This window comes from Podarcis filfolensis (assembly GCF_964270895.1).
Source record: "Podarcis filfolensis genome assembly, chromosome: 17".
Taxonomy (NCBI): Eukaryota; Metazoa; Chordata; class Lepidosauria; order Squamata; family Lacertidae; genus Podarcis; species Podarcis filfolensis.
This window is the reverse complement of record NC_139621.1, coordinates 19,916,233-19,937,872: the sequence shown is the minus strand read 5'-3', so window position 1 is coordinate 19,937,872 and position 21,640 is coordinate 19,916,233. Positions and strand designations below refer to the sequence as shown.

Here is a 21,640-nt window from a genome sequence, read left to right as displayed (position 1 = left end):
TTGCGCAAAGCATCATCAGCTACAAGCATATCTTTCTAGTTTATGGCATGGTGTGTATGTGGAGGAACAGTCATGCACACTCTTACTTGGAAGCAAGTTGTATCCACTTGAGTGGGAGTTGCTTCTGAGCATGCGAGGCAATTAACAATGCTGTGTGTTCTAACAATTAATTAATATTTCTTTATTGAACAGCAAGAATTGACTTGCCGTATAAGCACTTTTCTCTCTTTGTCTCTACCCGCAGGCTAATGGCCCCATGGCTCCCATCTGTAGATATTGTAGAGTATAATTTAGGATCATAGACAGCTGCTTTATGCCAGACCAGACTTATTGTCGGTCTAGCCCAGTATTATCCACCCTGAGTGGCAACAGCTCTCCAGGGTCTCAGCCAGAAGCCTTTCCCTCACTCTTACCCCAGTACTTTCACCTAGAGGGGCTAGGGATTGAACCGAAGACCTTTTGTTTGCAAAGGACGTGCTCTATAATGACCCCTTCGCTAAAACTCCCCCAATTTCATGCTGGTAATTGTCCAAATTATAGACAGCTGAACATGAATGACTGTTATAAAGGCTTGGTTCCAGAACACAGGATAACTGGACAAATGCTAGAGCCCAGAAAAGCCCACTCTTGCCAGGCTACTGCCAATCTCTGCCCTGGGCTGCCGCTTAGTGATGCTAATAAGTGGCTGCTGTTGCGAGCAGACTGCATGCCTGCCCAGGGTGGCATAAACATGGGGACAGTGGCCTGAAGGTGATGCTCAGCAGTGCTGTGGGCCTTTGAGCCTGAACTCATCTGCATCATCATGTTAATTATGTTGGCTCCACCCCACTGTGTGCATGTTGTGGCCAGTGGCGGAATTAAAATGGCAGCTCTGGCAAGTCCAGGTTTCAGACCTGGCAATCCACTCAGCGCCGCTGTGGCAGCCAGGCATAGCACTTCACTTCCTGTGGAAGTAGACTGCCAATCAGAATTTAGCAAGTGTGCTATGCACAAGTTATAGCCCCCATTTTCTTTCCTTCTCCTAGGCTGATGAGGCAGAGTTAAATGCAGTATAGATTTGAAGATAAATAACCATTTTCTATAACATCGTGCTCTATAAACTTTTTGGCATAATTCTCTCTAATGGCAAACTGTGATGGTGATCACTGCCAAACTTGTAACTATGGCAGGGACACTGAGGAATAATCTGCCTGATCGGAGGAGCTCTGATGTTAGTAGAAGTACAAAAAAGCTCTTTAAAAAAACAACCAGGGGCACAGTGGTTGACATCCATCTGTCTCAGGAGACAATGGAGGAGTGTGCCTTTGGGGGTGAAGTCAACTCTACAGCTGTATACCAATACAGGAGAGACATGTTTTGTTGCAACTGGGGCAGATGAAGATGTCTGGCTGTGCTGCTGTAGATGCAGCATGGTATTTCTTCTCTGTGTGCTCCTTCCAGCTGTCATTCCTCATATGGTCACTGCTTTGGATGCACAACCTGATTGCCTGTCTCCAGATACTGCAGTCATCTTCAAGGGATTCCCACACAGTGGAGTTGATTTGCCAGCCTTCATGTCATGTTTGCAGACATCTTTGTAATGCAGAGCTGGTCTGCCAACAGGCCTGGTGCCTGAAGGCAGCTCCCCATAGAGCACATCTTTGGGAATCCTGCTAGCTTCTATTCTGTGGACATGACCAAGCCAGTATAGACGTCGCTTGAGACAGGAATGCAAGCATGCAGGGCTTGGGAGAGCACATATTTATTTGAGACTCTACTCTGCCATGTGTTGCCCAAAATCTTCCTGAGGCAGTGCATGTGGAAGGCTTTGGGGCATCGTTCCTGGTGGCTGTGAGTTGCCCATGACTCCCTTCCATAAAACAGCATGCTCAACACGCAAGCCTGGTAGACCTTCATCTTGGTATTGGATGTTAGCATCACATTCTCCCATACCCTTTTGGAGAGGTGAGCCATAGACACATCCAAATATCCCAACAAGAATTGAGCATACTTAGTAGCCATGGAGTGCTGTGTCAGTTGTAAAACAAAAAATACAGGAAGAGGCGAGGCTGAATGATGTTCTTGGAGGGAAAGATTGACTGAAACCCTAAGCATCAGCACTGCTGTTAGGAGGAGGAATACACCACAACAATTTGTTGTAGGCTCCGCTTCTTCTTTCTTATTGGTTAATGGTGTGCATGTGGAAGAACTGAAAGGGGGAAAGTCTTCTGCTGCATTTCCATTTTCTGTAGAACTAGGTATGACATGTAGAACTTATATAACAAATATATGAAATGGAGAATAGAATATCAAAACAGTTGAATCTGATTAGGATTTTAAACATGTTAATTGATGAATATCTACCATGACCAGTAGCAACAGGGCCACATAAGTGCCAGTCTCTACCATTTCAGTAGTATCTGGATTTATATATTTCAGCTCTGTGGTGTTACCCAAAGTCAGTAAAAATCTTTATTTCTGCAAGTATGCTTTATTGCTTTTAGATGGACATTTTATTTTTATTTTTTTTCTTGCTGCCTTTAATACTAAACCTGAATTGTTTTGCTTTCTTAGGCTTCGAGAGCAAGAAAGAAAAGAGGCAGAAGAAGCTAGCCAAAAAGAAATTGAAGAATGGGAGAAGTCTCTTCTGTCTCAAGCATCACCTACTCGGATGGAAAACATGTGGGAAATCCCAGCTATTGGTCATTTCCTTTGTTTGGCACAGCATATTTTAAATTTGCCTGAAATAGTCTTTTATGAGCTAGAACGCTGCCTTCTGATGCCTCAGTGTAGCACCTTTTTGTCTAAAATAATGACTTCTTTGTTAAGTCCTCCTCATCGGAGATCTACCTTGCATCGAAGGCCAACTCTTCCTTACAGGACTTGGGAAGCAGCACTTAAGCAGAAAGTACAGCAGTGGTATACAGCTGTAGGGCAAACGGACAACCCTGACAGTTGCGCAGAGAAACTTGGTCTTTGTCCTCAGTTTTTTAAAGTCCTTGGGGAAATTAATCCTTTGGAGGAAAAACCATTTCATGAGCTCCTGTTTTGTCAAAAGGTATGGCTGCTGAAAGGCCTCTGTGACTTTGTGTATGAGACCCAGAAAGATGTGCAAGATGCAGTACTGGGGCAGCCTATCCACGAGTGCAGGGAGGTGATACTTGGCTATGATTACTTAGAGCATGCCTATGTTCACTTCCCACAGTTCTGTGGTGCAGATGTACGGATTTACAAGCAGAAGCCTTTTCATGCCCCTGAGTTTCCCGCTCCTCCCATTAAGGTGAAAAGAGTACCGCGGATTAAACTGGAGAAAGTGAAATGTGAATATGTCTCCAAAAGCAACGGCGAAGTTAGGCTTAGCGCTAAAGAAGAGCTGTCTTGCACAAGGGCAGAATCTGGAAACAATATCGGCTTAGCAAAGATGCACTTGGACTGTTTGGATGTGGCCCCAGAAAATGACACGAATTCCAACTGTGAAGAGAAAATTCGTAGGGACTGTGACTTTACAATAGATTGCTATAAAGAAAATCGAGATAAAGCCATTGTTCCAGGAGATGTTGTTAACTTTGGGGGGCCCCTCAGCCCGGGAGAAATCAGGGTTGTGGAAAATGGGGAGAAATGTGGTGAATCTTCTGTAGTGAAAACCGAGACTACCCCGTTAAAGGAGAACACTCTTAAAACTTGCCAGATGCATGTGAATGGGAATCACAGCGACAATCCAGACATGAATTGCCACAAAGTTGCAAAAGAAGCTACATCAGAGAATTCTGTAGAAAACAAAACACTACAGTTTACTAAAGTGCGAGCAAAGAAGAAGAAAAAGAAGAAAAAGAAATTGAAAGATATTTTGAATGAAAGCCTTCAGAGAAAGCGTGAGATTCACCTCCACTCATTGAAATCGTATAAACCTGAGATCCAGAATAAGTTGCTCATGATGAAGAAGAAAGCCAAACACAAGAAGCACAAATCGGGTAAGGTGATTTGAGCAAATACCCTTATTTCGGTCCTTTGCATGCAGAGCTGTGGAAATTTTTTAAGTGTCTTTGTACTTAAAACATTTGATTTGGGCTTGTTTAAAAAAATGATTCTGATACTTAGGAATTTACATTGCTTTTTCCAGCCCTGTTTTAGTAGCCTGTGGTAAAAAATACCTGACTGCTCACAGAAGATGGAATGAAAATTCCAGATTACAAAAGAAATATTACAGGTGCTTCAACTGGTAGTCAGTCATTGGGGAGTTCTTTAGCATGAAGCTACATAGGTATCAATATAGTTTTCCTCGTAGGGCAAATACGAGTGCAGTTTACATTGGTAAATTGAATTGGGTTGGGGAGTGAGAAGGAGTTATGTGTCTTTCATTGATCCAGTTTGCCACCCCACCCTGTGGCTTTGAATTGAAAAAAAATGGGGGATTATGGGAGCTCCACAATCCAGTTGCAAAGTAACCTTTATTAAGACCAAACAAAATGTCACAAAATTGTGGCAAGTTTTCACGTTCTGTTATTCAGGCAAGATCCACAATGTGTGTGGGTTGTGGGAGGAGCAGGAAAAGTCACCACTCATTATCCACCCTGGTTGGGATTAAAGAAGAAAGAGCAATTAATTTGGGTGTGGACAGTGGGAGAAGGAACAATGAATAAGGTTAAAAAAGAGAGCCTTTTAGTGTGTGAGAGAGAGAAGGGGGGAGGAGAAGGGACAGAGCAGCAGAAATAATTTGCAACAATTTTCATATGCGGACATTGTAATTAAAGGTTGTTTAAAAGTATAAATAATGTTTAGAAAGTGTGTTCTCCCCACCCCCACAAACACCAGAACATCAAGATCATCCACCCAGTGCAATTGGCAGTAGGTTGAAAACAGAAATACTATACTCTTTTTTTCATACAATGCATAATCACAATTAAGGTATGCATTACCATATAATGGGGTGATGGTTGCTAACTTACATGGCTTTGAAAAATAATTAGACAAATGAGTAGATGTTAGACGTATCTTACGTTGATTAGCCATGATGCTAAATCATTCCCAAATATTAAGAGACAATATATCTCTGAAAAATCAAGTGCTATGGATAAAAACAGGTGATGATTGTTGCCCTTACACCCTGCTCCTGTGTTTTCCTGGAAGCATTTGGCTAGTCACTGCTATTTACAAAATTCTTCTTTCAATAATGCTTCTATTTTTCTATGATCCCTGAGGAGTTGAAGTTAGCATCCCTTCTCTCTGGAGTTGTCCCAAGAGAGAGACAATTCTGTACACCTATCTTTTGTCAGGTGGAACAATAAATAGGTAACAATGGGAGTGATATTACCTATCATAGGGATTATTGAATGTCTCTTACAATAGATGCATGCTTGTTAGTATCATTAACATGAAACTCTATGTTGCTACCCTGTTGTACACAACTCCAGAGGGGATATCTTTCATGAATATAAAGTATTTTGTTAAATAGGTGAGATAGGGGGTGTATCCTCTGTTTTTAGTGGTCCCTCTACAGCTGTATGGCTGGTTGACTTCCTTCAGTACTTATTTGCTCTATGCAAAACACATTGATGACTCAAAGTAAGTGATTGGCTTTAGGGCTAAGAAGGATTTCTGCTCTTATCAGTTGTGCAAATGCAGAGGACTGTGGATGTTTGTCTTTTTGAAAGCTTTAGGCGTTGACTCCTGGCAAGTGAGCTGACAAGCTTTTTGCAGGTAGAGAGCAATATAGGTTGTTAAGGTGCAATTGTAATGTACGTATAAGATTTTGGGGAAATTTTGTTTTTTAAGCGTGTTTTCAGAGTCGACAGACTCAACGTTCAGGCCTATGTCTATATAGTTCTCTTGGGAATATGAATATAGAGAGCCTATTGTAAGAGGCAGGTATAGTTTTGATATGGGAGGAGGAGTCACAATATGGAATTTGAGCAGAAGGATTACTAAAAAGTATTAAAATAACTTCTTGTATGTCTAATTTTATGCAAATGTTACTACTCAAATATACCTTCCGGAAGAGAGACTTATCACAGTTTGTTGGTTGTTACACAGTCTTTGTTACCATTTAATTTTCAAGACTTTATGTAATTTGAATATATGGATATATGGATATTGATATCGACAAATTCAATCTTTTTCTCTCCCTTTAAGGAAAGAAATCAATATCTAAAAAAGCAGTTACAAAGAAGAGGAAATCTGTTACGAAGCCTGCTGTTCCAGAATTTCAGGTAAGTGGTTCTTGTTTTTTTAATTAGTTTTGCACTGTTTTAATTCTTGTACTTCATGTAGTAGAAGGCAGAAAGCCAAGAAAAAGCATTTTGTTTTTCTCTACTGGGACAGATGAACTGAATTAAGCTGACTGTATATTCAGTTATGTATATTTTAGTTGATACTGATAGTAAAACATACTAGGATTTGTACTAGAATTACAACAGCTAGAATCCAAAAGGGCTGTGTGCAGTTTCATGCAAAATAACGGGCTTTTATGGGGTGTCTTCCCACCAGATCTATTCATCCCATGAAAAGTCAGGGTTGCCTGACCTTCTGAACACTAGGCAATGCAACATGTAGTGCTGCTTTTTGGATTCAGGGGGAGTGGGGAATGTGTTGTTTATGGATCATAGATGAATAGACAAATAACTTAGAAGGGAATAAATTCACTTGTGATGAACAAGCACTAATATCTAAAGTAAAAATATATTTTCCCAATTGTTTTTTGGGAAATGCTAATTGATACTGACAGTCACTATAAATGCTAGGATTTTTAAAAAGAAAATTATGCCAGTGTTTTCAGTTTTAACAACTCCTGGAACCAATAGATTGGACAATTCCCTCTTGTGTGTGGCGCTGTTTTAGCTACATAGGATCCACACTGAGAGAATGAGTTCCCTATTGTTCTATGGGAAATTCCTCTCCTATGTTGACAAAATTACTAGATTATGAGTCCCATCAGTGGAGCCCTGCACAAGAGCTTCCACTTGTGCAGCAGGGCTTTCCCACTCTCCTTCCACAGCAGGTCCCCCATACTCCCCAGAACTGGCTCTGTGCAGGTTGGGAGCACTCCTGGAACAGTTTGCAGAGGAAGAGAGGGGATTATTCTGTCTGGCAAATATAAATGCTTGCCTTTATGGAATGATCACCGTAGTGTGTATCCTATTAGGTTTAGTCAAAAAGGGTGGGAGGGGACAGAAAAAGTTGTCAACTTTTTTTTTGTAACCTGGCTCCTAGGTCTTTAATGGGGTTGCCAACATTTACTGGCTACTGCTGTTTCCTTGCCTGCAACAACCAGTTCACTGGGTAACATTAGCTATGTTGGTTCCCATGCCCTAAATTCACCCGGGTTTATTTCTGCAGGTTGCATGGTTGTTAAAGGTGCAGGAACAGGCCTAACTAAGATTCTTTTGGCCAAATGGCAGTCCTAGTCTTCAAAAGTTGCAACAGAAAAATATAAATTCAGCAGATAAAGCATGCACAGTTGCTCCTGAATCTCTCCCTTGCTTTTTCTCCCTGAATGTTACAAACTATTAAAGGCTAAAGCCTGACCTTTGAGTACTTTCATCTCTACCTTTCATCTCCTTTGCTACCACAAGACCTTTTCTGTCCCTCAGACAGCCACATTCTGTAATTTTCCAACAGACCCTCCATGCCGGTCATTCACTCTCAACTCCACATTGCATTCCATTCTCACAGCATGTTTATACTGAGCATATGTGCAGGACACCCTTATTAAATTCAGTTTATTAACTTTGGCTATCAAAATGTCTTTTTAATAAAAACTACAAATCATGCTGGACGTTCCCCTTGACCTAACACAACAAACCACTTCCCAAAAGACTCAATACAGATGGGGAAATATTTCTCCCAAAACCACAACAGCAAAGTTTATGGAAGAAAGATGAACTAGCCAAAGTCTCCCGTTAAAACTCATTCTCCCCAAATTTGGCATGGACCATCCTCAAACCTATGTCTCCTACACTTGCAAGTTTCATAAAGTTTCATATCAACCCACTGACTATTTTCTAACTTCGGATGCCATAGAACCGACTGTTGCTCATTATAATAGTGGAATGTGATTTGGTATAACACCTTTAACATAGGGTGGCCCTAAAATACATACATAATTTTATTTGTATGCCACTTTTTCATAGTTCAAACCATGCTCAAGGTGGCTTATAACATGAAAAAATACATAATTCAACACATAACAAAAGTAGCCATAAACAATAAATAAAATATCAAAAATATACAGCCAGATTCAACAATTTCCATATAAAGCATAATAAAGATAAAAAATTAATATAAATAACAGCAATAGCTCCCATAAGCAATACCCCAGCGCAAGAATCTCTTTAGCAGCCTCAGCTTTTGTAGCTAGAGTCAGTCAAGGCTCCCTCCCAGGCCAGGTGCAAAAAAAAGACATGCAAGGCAGGGAGCAGGTCAGACCCATTGACTTCTGAATAAATATGTATCAAATTTTACTGAACGTATTATATATTTTAAAACTCCCTGCTTGATTGTGTTATCTTTCCCCCCTCTTATTTCAGCTTATTTGCACTAATCTCGATGAACTCAGGGAATTAATTAGAAAAATTGAGAATGAACTCAAAGATGTGGAGAATGTTAAAAAGAAATCGGTATGTCTACTTTTTTCTTTTTTTAAAATGCAACATGTTTGGATGGATTATCACTTACAGTTGTTTTTAATTTGTGCCTTCTCCAGGTGAATCATGGAAAACTTTTTAAAAGTTTCCACTGTGGCCTCTTACCAGCTATTAGGAAGAACAATAGTGTTTGAGCAATGCTCTAGGGCTTTTTTAGTCAAACAAAAGTTGGCTTGTGGCTAACTATGAAGACCAGTGGTTCCCGAATAGCCAAGTATTGCAGACCCCCTGTTTGTCAAAAGCCAAGCCATGAACTCCCTACTTTTGAAAAAAATTAATATCTCTATGGTAGCTTTTGTTGTATGAATGGTACCATGGACACCCCCACACCCCTGTCAGTCATTGAGAACTGCTGCTGTAGACAAAGGGCTGTATTCAGTAAAGTTGCCCATTCGTGCAAGGACTTCTGCTTGCACAACGGAACTTTCCCTCCTTCTCGGTGCCCCAGGTAGAAGTTCCTGCACAAACAGGACAACTTCATTGGATATAACCAATAAGGTGTTCCTTTTCTTTACTCTCACTGCTGTTTTGTGAAGTGCTGCCCTTTATCTAATCAGTTGAATTTAGGTTGTTACCTTGCTGGACGTATCACGTTCATATGGTGCCTAGCACACTGTTCCAGTTTTGTTTCCCACCCTGAATCTAAGAGAAAACCATGTGTGAGCCTATATGTCATCTCATGCAGTGGTACCTCGCAAGACGAATGCCTCGCAAGACGAAAAACGCGCAAGACGAAAGAGTTTTCCATTTTTTGAGTCGTTCCGCAAGACGAATTTCCCTATGGGCTTGCTTCGCAAGACGAAACGTCTTGCGAGTTCTTGCGAGTTTGTTTCCTTTTTTCTTAAAGCCGCTAAGCCGTTAATAGCCGCTAAGCTGTTAATAGCCGCTAAGCCGCTAATAGCCGTGCTTCGCAAGACAAAAAAACCGCAAGATGAAGAGACTCGCGGAACGGATTAATTTCGTCTTGCGAGGCACCACTGTATTGTATTAGAGTGAAAGTAAACTTCGTCATGCTCCATGGCTCTAGGGATATGTGGATATAACTTGTATTCTGCTCAGTGAATACTGAGATAACCAACTGGGATATCAGCCAACTGAATTACAAGAATTTTGAAAGAATTGTTAGAATGATAAGACGTCAAAAGGTTGATTCTAAAGGTATGCAACTATTCACGGTTGTAAATGGCTTTTAGAATTGCCAATCATGCAGTCAGGCTCCTGCAACTTTTTCAGTAGTTACAGGTTCAGAGAAATGTTCCTGCTGCTATTTAACAGTAAAGTGCAAGAGATCTGTTGAATGGGGCAAAGGTATGTATTTGAGGCAAAACTGCTGCCCCAACCTGCTTGTTTGATAGATATTAACTTGCTCCTGTGTACTGTATATGTATATTTGTATATGTGTCATGGAGTTGCATGGGTTGGAACTTGAAGAATAAACAATTTAACTGGACAGTGGAACTTACTGAAGTGTAGTTGATACATCTTTCTGTACTTTTGTTTTGTGGTAGAATGTAGATTAACAGGTTAATCATATGCATGTTTACTCAAAAATATGACTTCATTGAGTTTTATGGTACTTGCTTCCAAGTAAGTGTGCCTAGAATAGCATTTCAGGTGTAAAGTCCCGCAGTCTTTTTCCTAAGCACTTGAGAATCCATATGTACAACTTCTGCCTGCTTTGTGTTTACAGTATGATAGAAATTGCAGGGAAGCTCACTCTAGTTAAATATTAATCTACAATAGTTCTATATTGTATTTGTTTTCCATCCCTAATCTTTCATCCAAGCTGCAGTCTATGTTTTTCTTACCTTGCATTGCTGACATCTCAGTTCACAATACTTTTTCTCTAAACACTGCTTTAAAACACACACACACACACACACACACACACACACAGACAGACACATCTTTCAATTCAATTAAGTCACCATTAGGTTTTTGCAGGAACAAGTTGATATTCAGAACTTAAAAGCAGGACAGTCTAATTTGGGCTCAAATCCTGTATCTGTTGAACCAAATGGATTTAAGATTGTGCTGTTAAACACACATGAGTACTTAAACCTAAATTTAGGGTCCTGTCATGTGTCATTGCCACACCCAGGTCTGTGTTGATTTGTTTTTATTAATAAATTTGCTTCAAAATATTTGCCCTCCCTTCGGAGGCTTCATACGCAGTATTAAATTCCATATTCCGTCTGCTTTTTAAATCTATTATCATTAGGGCTGGGCGATATCATCCTATGCCCTTTTAAAATGTGGGGGTTTGAGGGGGAGGGGTTGGGTTGTTTTTATTTTGATTATATATTTTGTGGTTTTATATTTTGATTTTGTTCTGTCAACCGCCCTGAGACCTCCGAGTATAGAGTGGTATATAAATTCTAATAATGATGATAAAGATGATGATGATGATGTCAGCTTTTCAGCATCGCAATGTATCACCAGTGATACATAACAATGTTGAAAAGTGGAGGGGGGAACAAGCTGCATCAGCCCCGCAAGGCGCCAGGGTGAAACTGCCTTAACTCCCTTGGCAGAAGTTGCTGCGGTTTCACCCTGGCTGTTCGCGGGGCCACTGCAGCTTGTTCCTCCCTCCGAGCACCAGGTGCTGGCAGCGGAGGGAGTCAGGTGGAGGCAAACTCCACCCCCAATATACTGCCAATTGAAGGCACCATCACACTCTGGTCCTCAAAGCGGTCCTGGGCAATGTATCAATACATCTCCCAGGCCTAAGTTCCATATTTTTATGTTCACCTTCAGATTTTCTGGACCATTCACTTAGATTTCACTGCATACTCCAAAAGGAATTCAAAGGGCTCCCTGTAACTGCTGATTGGCAGTTAAAGAGACCTCTTTTGAACTTTTGACAAGTGTCAATGGCCTGCCATGGCTAGGCAAAGAATTGGGAATCTGGTAAGAAAGAGGGATGGAGAACAGCAGAGGTAGGTCACAGATATGTTGAGCATATAATTCATTTAAATTTCAGCATATCTGCTTGGTTCAAATTTGTAAGGGAGCCTGCTTGGCCCAGTGGGTCAGTTCACTACCGAGTGGCAAGATGGCTAACAAGTAGTGGCGGCAGGCCAGTTGACATTTCAGTTCAACATCTGAAATTAGTCTTGAGCTGTAATCAAACCGCAATCCGCTGTAATCCGAAGTACTTTCAGAATAATGGCACAGTCCTGTGCATGGCAACCCAGACGTATACTCCATTCATCTTCTTTTGTATAGAATTACAGCCTAAAACATCAGACCTGTAGGTAACTTTGTCCTAGGAATGAGTGGCTGTTTAAAGTTTCAGAAAAAATGGGCATTTCTTAGTTGATTTATTCGCCAACTAAATAAAGATGTTTTCACCTTAGCTTTCTATTCATGACATTTTGAAATATGTATTTTTGCTTAAAAGGACATATCTGCTAGCTCCTGCAGTTTTACACTTGCAAATATGTTTTTGGGAGTAGTCCAGGGCCACTCAATGGAAAGGTTATTTTTTTGGGCATAAAATTTCACAGTAATTTACCTACGAGTTACTTTTCTCCTGTTGTGGTTTTCAGTGGGAGCCATTTTTAATTTAGGTATTTATTTGTATATCGTCTAATGCTGGTCACATCATAAAACAGATTAAAATAATAAAACAGAAACCTCTGGTCTTACCATTGTGAAAATAAATTGGAGGAAAATCTGTTGATATATTGTTGTACTATGAAAAGATTGTACTGTGTATCTTTATCACATCCAAACGCACTACAATAATGTCCTATTTTTATGTATACAGGGAAGGTGGTATCACCGAAAGCAAGCTGTAAAAGAACTACACTGTACTCTGCTGCGACTGCTCAATGAATTGCTACCATGGGAACCAAAACTAATGAAGGCTTTTCAAAGAAATAGGTAATTAGCTGTTTTAAATAACGTGAAATGTAAGGACTCTGCACCAGTTATCTTGTTTTGTGATTACTCTCGTGGTAGACAAAAGAAGCCTGACATTTTAAGGTACTTCCCACCTTAGACAGTGATGGGTCTAGGTAATTATGTCACCAGATCTGTGTCTCTAGCCAGAATTATCCAGTTTGTTTTCCCCCCAATGATTTTGTTATTGCAAATTCATTAAAGAAAAAAGAAAAAGAGAGATTGAGAGAAAACAAAGAAGGGAAGAAGCACAAAAAGAAAACCCCGTCAGCTCACATGAATGATATGTTTAAACATCAATAAACATCTTAATTTACACATATAGATCAATGTGCCATTCATATATTTATACAAGCAAAGTATGCTCAAATGTAGCAGTGACATTAGGGTCATCAGACCATTGTGTAATAAATGGTGGATATTTATCTTTCCAGGCTTGAAGTAACTCGCTTAATGACCATTTAGGCTGTGTAAGATCCTTTATTGTCCTGCCATCACCATACAGCAGGAATATCATGTCAAAGTCGTTCTTTCTTGTGATGTTTTGTTGAAGGTCTCGGTTAAAAAAGGATTATGATGACTTCAAAAAGCAACCAGATCACGATAAATTTACAAGAGAACAGTGGACTAATGAGGATGGTGAAGTAAATACTGGCATGGAGGTTTCCACTAAAGCCACGAGTGAGTCCCCCGAGCACAACGAACTTCTGAAAAGGGATTATACAGATACAGGTAAGTCCTTTGCTAGTCATTGTGAGTGCCTAGGCACATACAGCAGTCCTTGCATGTGGTTCTTATTTTAGTCAGCTAGAGAGTTTGAGTGGTACAACACAGGGCACTTCAGCCCAGTTCCCACCATGAAATTTGTGGGGTGCTTATTTATTAGGGGGCAAAACTCAGCAATTTATCTAGCTTTAGGGTCTCGTGAGGATTTGAGTAGGATTGAGCACAGCTATGCTCACTCATTCCTGTGAACAGTTGCTCCTGCCTCCTTTCCCCTGAAACCCAACAACTTACATTTGGGGAAGAAGAAAACAGAGAAGATATTCCTAGTAAAAGAAGCCATGGCCCTGGGAACACCTGCTGTCTTCCCTTTTCCTTCCTCCAAAGGTGTGTTCTTTGGTTTGGGGAAAAGGGAAATTAGCAGAGGCAGGGTTTTTTGAGTACCTTTTAAGCCTTTGCAAGTGTTCAATGGGCACACTTGCAAAAGCTCAGCCTATTTCAGGGTAAATGGTGGGATGTTCATGAGTCGCCACTATTTTTGATTAAAAGACTTTCCAACTTAAGCAGTGTGGTCTTTTACTAAAGAAGCTTTACTGTCAGTTAAAACGTAGGTCTCTGAATTTAACATCTTGGAAAACCTTCACAATTTTAGTTTGTAATGACATACATACACACACACACATATATATATACATACACCCCCCCCCCGAGAAACTGCTTCCAACACATATACAAACATAATAAAACATCAACCATTAATAGTAACATTGTGATCCAATCTAAAAAGTCACAATAACTTTAAAATAAGCAACTTGTATCAAATAAAGCAATATTCAACAATCCATTAAAAACTAATAGTAAACAGTAAAATTAAACATCAACAAATAGTAATTAAACAGTATTGACTTCCTAATGAGGTCTTATGCTGGTACAGAAAATGTTAGAAAATTAAATTGGATATAGATTAAGTTACTGTCTTCCGAAACTGTGTAATTAGCAAGTTCTTGATGAAATAAATCCTTAAGAATAATCTCAGAACCTCCTCCTATTGGTTGGAATGGTGGTGTAAATATATTTTACATTGACAGAGCCTCCACCAAAATAAAGTTAATAGAAACATTTTAATTTAGCTTTTTAAAACTTTCCTTTCTTTTGCTTTCTTCTCCCTCTAGAGGACATGAAACTGTCAGAAATGGAACTTGCTGCAGGAAAATCCAGACTGTTAAGGAAAGAACTGGCTTGCAAAGAAATACAGAAGATGGTGCCTAAATCTTTTAAACGCCAGTCCAAGCAAAACAGTTACCTAGATGATAGCACAAGAGAGTTTTCACCAAGGAAAAAGCTGAAATTAAGCACAGGTGATACCACAGTCTATGGTATGGAAAATGACTTGTCAATTGATGGTGGCTTGAATAAAGCTAAACAAACAGAATCCTCATCCTCAGAATCATTGGACACGACAGACTCGCCACCATCAATATCAAGCTTAATAAAAGGGACCAAACCCATCCAGGCCTTGCTTGCTAAGAATATTGGGAACAAAGTGACCTTAACAAGTCAGCTTCCACCTGCTGCAGGTAGAAGCATTTCTACGTCTGAAAAACTGATTATGTCACCTATAGGTTCTTCCCCAGTCAAACCAGTGTTGCCCTGCCAGGCCAGTTCCAAGAGCCCATTACAAGTGTTATACAAAATACCTGATGGCCACTGCATGCCAATAGACTTGCATAACAATTCACTGAAAATTCAGGTGCAGCCTGTGGCCGATTGTAAACCAGGAGAAAAAACAACAGGAGAGAAACTCATGCAGCAGGTCCTTATTTTGCCTAAAAATTTCCTTATCCAGCACAGAGAGGGTAAAAGTGTCGCAAAAGAAATTCCGCCGTTGCAGCAGAAGACGAACGAGCAGCACCGTTTTTCTCTTCCACAGTCAACAGCTGTCAACACTACTTTAGCTCCTGCCTTTCCAGCTTCGGTTATAAATGCTGCTACTGCGTTTCTCCCCGGCACAAATTTTAAAAAGAATACTACACATTTGCCGCAAGGAGCTAATGCAGCAAAGGGTCTTTCGGCGTTGCCCTCTGTATCAGCCACAGGCAACGTGTTGGCGTCAGTGGTGAAAATGAGCCAAAGTGAGACTACTAAAACTAAGACTGTTGTTTCAGGTACCTCATTCCCTGTCACTTCATCTACAGTTCAGACGCTGACAACAACACTACCACCAAGTGTTTCTTCTTGCACCAGCGGTTCCTCTCCAAGACTAGCATCCCCGCAGAAAAGTGACGCTGACGAACCTAAACAGGAGCTGAAAACAGTCTGCATCAGAGATTCGCAATCCATCCTTGTTAGGACGCGAGGTGGGAACACAGGAATCGTTAAGGTGCAGACAAATTCAGACCAGATTTCCCCTAGTAACTTATCTCCGGGTTCCGTTTTCACATACGCACCTCAGCTTCAGGCATTTTTAGTGCCAAAATCCACACAATTGTCAACCTCTACCTTTTCGGCTGCGACAACAGTCGTATCTAATATCCCAGCACTTATCCAGTCCTCTCCCACAACTTCTGTTTCCATTCCAGCTGTTCCCAGTGGTGTAAATCAGGGAATAGGGAAAAACATGATGTTTGCATTTGGGCAACCAACGAACAGTTCTACGGTAGGTCATGGAATGCAAAAAACTGTACATTTGTCCTCTCCCACTTTCTTATCTCCAATGTCATCATCTAATATCACCATGCCGGCACATCTTAACAGCTCTGGTAATGCAAATAGCATTTCGCCAGGTAATAGTGGGCAGAATGCCATATGCACTACCCAGGCTTCTTTTATTAATCAGCAAGCTGATGTAAATAGTATGAACTCTCCTGTCACACAGCCTGAGGCCACACCTATAAGCAGTGGAAGTGTTGTGAGTGGCACTCAAATTCAAAAACTTATGTTGGTCACAAATCCCCCCCTTCTTCCCGCTTGTGGAACTGCAGGAGTCAACCTCGTCCCTGCTCCAACATCCACTGGCATTACCGCCCAGAAACTGGTTTTCATTAATAGACCACTTGCCAATATTCAGTCAAATACCGGTTTGACCGCAGAGCCCTTTAAACAGACCTTCTCTCCTTCGATTGGAAAAGCATTTGTTAAAAGCACAGAGCAGCCTCAGTTAGTCCTGATTCCATCTACCGTGGGGGCATCGCTTAAAGTTAATCCATCGCCAACGGTTTCTCAAATAAAAGATGTGAAAATAGGACTTAATATTGGCCAGGCCATCATAAATAGCACAGCCAATGCCCCGAGTGTTCCACCAATTAACATTATGCAGTCGGCAGCTCCCAAAGATGCGGAAGAGAAAAGTAGCCAGGGTGTAATTTTGCCATTGTCAAATGATGGTTTGGTTCCTCTGTGTTCAAGCTTGGCAAAGAGTGTTGCACCAGTCGAAGAGTCTCTGAGTCTTACAACAAGAGCAATTTCTACAGTAACAACAACAACATGTTTAGATGCTGCTTCTGTGGCATTGAGTGGAACCACTTCTGGAACGTGGTCTACTGCCTTGGCTGGTGGAACAGATACTTCAACAAAAGTCACACCCGTTTTAACTACTCGACTGCGTACCTCTAATGTCGGAAATACTGTAGCTATATCAACTGTGAAAACGGGACACCTTGCTTCATCAGTACTAATTTCAACGACTCCACCAGCTCATCCAAGCTTGTCATCTACTTTTCGGTTGCCAGGTACAGTTGCCTTGCCCAGACCTGTGAATAGTGCCCCCAAAATGATACCAACAGCCCCTCAATTGCCAGCAGTTCCCCCTGTTGTACAGTGTACGCCCCTTTCAAAAGGTCAACAGTCCACACTTGTTCAGTTTCAGTCACCCAGAATTCCAGCTGCAGTGCCAACAAATGGAAGTGCTCCCAAACCTCAAACTGTATTGGCCCCCAATCCACCAAATAAAGGTAAAATTGTTAGCTTTTCTAACTTAGTTTCCCTACCTTGTCAGCCGCTGCCTCCTAATTTTGTAAAGCCCACCCCTGCTTTCACTTCTGCTCCTACTGCCGCCACCACTCAGACTGTTCCAGCTTCACCATCTATAGCTGGCAATGTAGGAGGACAGCTGAACGAGTCTTGTGTTCAACAAAAAATAATTATTAACACGTGTACACCTTTGGCACCTGGAACTCAGATAATGATCAGTGGCACTCGGTTCATTGTTCCACCTCAGGGTCTCGGAGCCGGCAGCCACGTCCTTCTCATCTCTACAAATCCAAAACTTGGCCCTCTTTTAACTGTTAATAATGGCCATGGGCTTCAAGGTGTATCCCATGCTTCTCCTTCTCCCCAGAAGACTACACAAGTGTTGAGCAATGCATTAAGCTGGCAGCCGTCAAAACAGCCTTTGAAAAGCTCTACCAAAATTGTGAACGCTCTTGGGACTGCGAACCCCCTGCCAATTGTACATGCAGCGCCACAAGTTGCAAACAGCGCCGCAAAACCAAGCGCCCCATCTTTTGCAGCAACATTGTCTGCGCCTTTGGTAACCACCCAGCCCGGCGGTCTGGCTAAAACGTCTTTGGTTTGTGCCACTCACACTGCTAACTCACAGTTGCAAAGCAGTACACCTGTATTACATCTAGACACATCTATAAAAAAACTGATGGTCAGCCCAGAAGGAGCCATTCTGAATGCTATAAAGACTCCAACATCGAAATCTTCCTCTCTACCGTCATCCTTCTCTCCTGACATCGTTTCCACAACCAGGAGTCCTGCTGTTGTCTTCCCTAATTTTCTGAAACCCAACATAGGCGTGCCTAACACAGCTGCATCTTAAATGTAAAGTAAACGAGCCCTTAAAATGTTGGGGCATTCTTTTGTGTATGAAGTTAATTTATAATTGTTTAAGAAATTCTTCTGATATTTGAAACATACCAGACATGAGGCTGATGTACATGAACCCATGGCATGTGATGGCTACTTTTGAGCACATGGAAGCCACCAGGCAAAGAACTGAGCTGTTGTGCATGTTTGGGAACTCACAGGCTGAATAGATTCAGATTCTGCTCATCAGATGTATCGGCTGCTAGTTTGCCATTAAATTGGGAGCTGCCACATGCTCAGATTTTAAAACGCCTACCGTCTACCCAAGGGTTTATGGCCATAGTTGATTTTCTAAAAATTACTTCATATTAGATTGCAGCTGCTTATAATTTTATTTTTAAATGGTGAGGAACCTCATCATTAAAATACTTTTCAGACTTATACTTTCAAAGGGTTTTTATTAAAGTGGTCAGATAAGGCCGTCTGTTAAGGTGTGTTGTAGAAAGCAACGTTTAATTTTTGGTTAGCACATTTACAGGGATATGTTTCTTCTTCAAATTTAGACTTTTCCATCTTAATTATAAACACAGTACACTTTTTTAAAAAAATTACTTGGTTCTCTCTCTCTCTCTTTTTTTAAAGCATATTTATGCATTGTAAAAATGCAATCTATGGTGTAAAATTGTACATATCCCTGACTCCCTAACAGTATGTACTAAACTATGTGTAAAAAGAACTACTCTGTCTTATTTATGTTTTGTTTACATAATGTATAGTTTTTTAAGTATTTTAGTAATTTTGGACAAGTGTACTGTTTAGCAATAATGCAGAAAAATCTGCATGTAATAAACAAAGTTGCCGTATTTCTTTGATAATGTATCAGTTTCATCTGGAGAAGAAATACTTGATAGCACAGGGTTATGGCATTGTATGGGTATTAAGAAATTATTATGTTGGGGTTAACAGAAAGGTTGTGGTCCTAAGCTCAGATACTTAGACATAAATTCCATTAAAACTAATGGGATTTTTTTGCCAAGTAAAAGTGCCCAAGTTTGTGGTTTCCCAGCTTTTGATTTCTTGCTCTTGCTCTTTTGTGCATCATTTGAACCTCCCTACCCCCCAGCTTATACAGTTATGGACATTTGAGCTTGTTCTATTTTCACCGTTGCGACAGGGAGTGAAAATATTCCTTTTTCCATTATCAGGAAGAAAAAAAGAAAGATTGCTGGATTTGATTGCAGATCTGTTCATTGTGTCAAAGGCATCGAGGGGTTAAATGTTAACGAATACTTCAGCTTTTATATAAGTGACTACAAAGAGAAACTAAGAAAAGGTTTTCTAGCAAATATGGTGGATGGGGTGGGCTACAGATGCTGCAAGCTGGAAGAATTGGGGAATGAATCTTATGTGAGAAATTGCTGAAATTCTGAATGCTCCTTCCTGGTAACAGATAAGCCTGGGACAAGGGCTGCACTTGTTAGAAGGACGGAAGATGAATAAAGAACTGGATTACTTGTTTTAAGGATCTGAACTTAAAGTTGAATTAAGCAGCAAGCTCAGGAACTGTTCTCTACGTAAAACAGTTTGAAATGTGACCTTTCAAAACTGAACCTATCGGAAAGGTAGAAATCTAAGTCATGCTTATTCACACTTTGCTTAACTTAGTTGGGCAGGATTTTATATTTGCAGGGCTAGGCTGTCGTTAGCCAAGTCTAACTGGGAGTATCAGCCAGAACTGGCTAAACATTCTTCCTCCAGGTGTCCTTATTTTACCTCGAACTTCACAGTAGGCAATGAGCAATAGCCAGGTTTTCCTTTTTTTGGTCTAGTGTTAGCACTAGAGTTATCATAGAGATTCATGTTGTGGTAGGTGACTGTCACTAAACAAATGTTTTTTGTTGAACAAAATTAAAGATTACGAATTGTAGAGAATGTTTAGGATTTGATAATGTTTTGTCTCCATAACGATTTCTGTAATATAGATCTTTGAAAATGCTAACATTTAGAGCCTGTCTCCCCTTCACTCAAACCACTAGGACTTCCGAGCCATTTGTAGAAGAGTCTCTTAGATGTACATCAAACTCTGCTTTGGGCTACATCTAGCATACCTTGAGGGGGGGTGTTTGGGGGGGTGCGGGTATATTCTGCAACATATTACTGACACAATAATAGTTTCACTTTTTTACTCTGTGCTGCTTGCCCAATGTTAAGTGTTGTAGATTTATTAGAAGGGAATGAATGTTGCGTGATTGGTTCAACGGCACAAGACACATCATATGGGGACTTCCGGCGAGGTAAAATGGCGGGCGCCACGGCCAGCCAGAGCCAACTGCGCTATCAGGCTAACTCTGGGCTGCTGAGGCTGCCGCTGCTGTCATCACTGCTAAGGGGGAACCGCTGACTCCCCCGCGACCCAAATCGAGCTGGGGGCAAGAGCCCCCAGCCACCCAGTTGACTGCCCAGCGGCACTCTGCAGCCAGGAAAACCCGAGAGCCAACACAGGGAGAAGGAGGAAAGGAGAAGAAGGAAGAGAGAGAAAGAGGAAGGGAAAAAGAGGGGAGCCCCGACCTTGCTGTGCAGCTGCTGCCACCACCGCTGAGAAGGAGAGGTAGGAGAGCACCGGGAGGGCAAGGACACATGTCCAAGCCCAGGCCCGAACCGAGCCTACTCCACAGCGACTAGCGCTCCAAGAGAGCATGCTGGGGCCCAGAGGAAGGCCACGCGACAGAGGAGACCACAGAAGAGAAGATACTACTTTTTTAAAAAAATAATAATAACTGTTTTTCTCTTTTTTAAAAAAAGTGTCCCCAGATTCTTTGGGGGGGGGGAATGGTAACCTTATTTCAGCAGGAAGTTACAGGATGTGCACTGACTGGAACTGAAGCAATATGACTGCCCAAAACGTTGCAGGCACAAACAGTATTAAAAGCAGGATTGTCCATAACTTCCACAATAGCATAATCGGCATAAATCATGAATGCACAATGGAAAGATTCGTTATTGCTTGATATGGAGGGGCATGGTTGTTGAAATTATTGGAGGCAGAGTTGTTTGATTAGAGAAAAACCATTGCTGACATTATGTAATAATAATAGAGAACCCCTTTTGGACTTTTTGTATGAAAAGGAGAATGAATGAATTTGAGACACTTGGGTCTGAAGAATGGAAAAAATATTACTTAACAGAAAGTAGAATGGTTGGGTGTCAATTTAGAGTGAATGTTTTGAATAATTTATTTTATCTACTAACAGACGGAAAATCGGAAGTCCTTTTTATTTGTCTTTCTTTTCTTCCTTCTTTCCTTCTCCCCCCCCCCTTTTTTCTCTTTCTTTTTTCCATTTGGTGTCCTCTGCTCTGGTCCATTATTGAAGGTGATAGATGGTTGGTGGAAGGACCCTGAGTGAGAGGCAGGGAAGGGAAGACCTCCCAGGACGAGAGACTGGGGGAAGAAAGTAAAGCTCCCAGGTGGGACCTGGGAAGGCCCACCACTTTCTGTGGGTGACAAGGATTAAGAGCTACCTTTGAGAGACGACTCCACATTTTCTTTTTCCTTGCTCGTTGTTTTTATTGAGATTAGTTTATTT

At 41.1% G+C, this 21,640-nt stretch overlaps 1 protein-coding gene across 2 annotated transcripts in view; it reads left to right on the top strand.

The window, feature by feature from the left end:
* Positions 1 to 18,919, top strand: part of BRD10 (bromodomain containing 10) — a 35,414-nt gene extending 16,495 nt beyond the window's left edge. For both annotated transcript variants that reach the window (XM_083592677.1, XM_083592678.1), the window contains 6 exons: positions 2,554 to 3,950; positions 6,109 to 6,185; positions 8,502 to 8,591; positions 12,391 to 12,506; positions 13,078 to 13,256; positions 14,420 to 18,919. In XM_083592677.1, the coding sequence (XP_083448803.1) occupies positions 2,554 to 3,950; positions 6,109 to 6,185; positions 8,502 to 8,591; positions 12,391 to 12,506; positions 13,078 to 13,256; positions 14,420 to 18,069 (5,509 nt within the window). In that variant the 3' untranslated portion in view covers positions 18,070 to 18,919. The remainder of the gene's footprint in view (positions 1 to 2,553; positions 3,951 to 6,108; positions 6,186 to 8,501; positions 8,592 to 12,390; positions 12,507 to 13,077; positions 13,257 to 14,419) is intronic.
* The last annotated feature ends 2,721 nt before the right edge of the window (positions 18,920 to 21,640 follow it).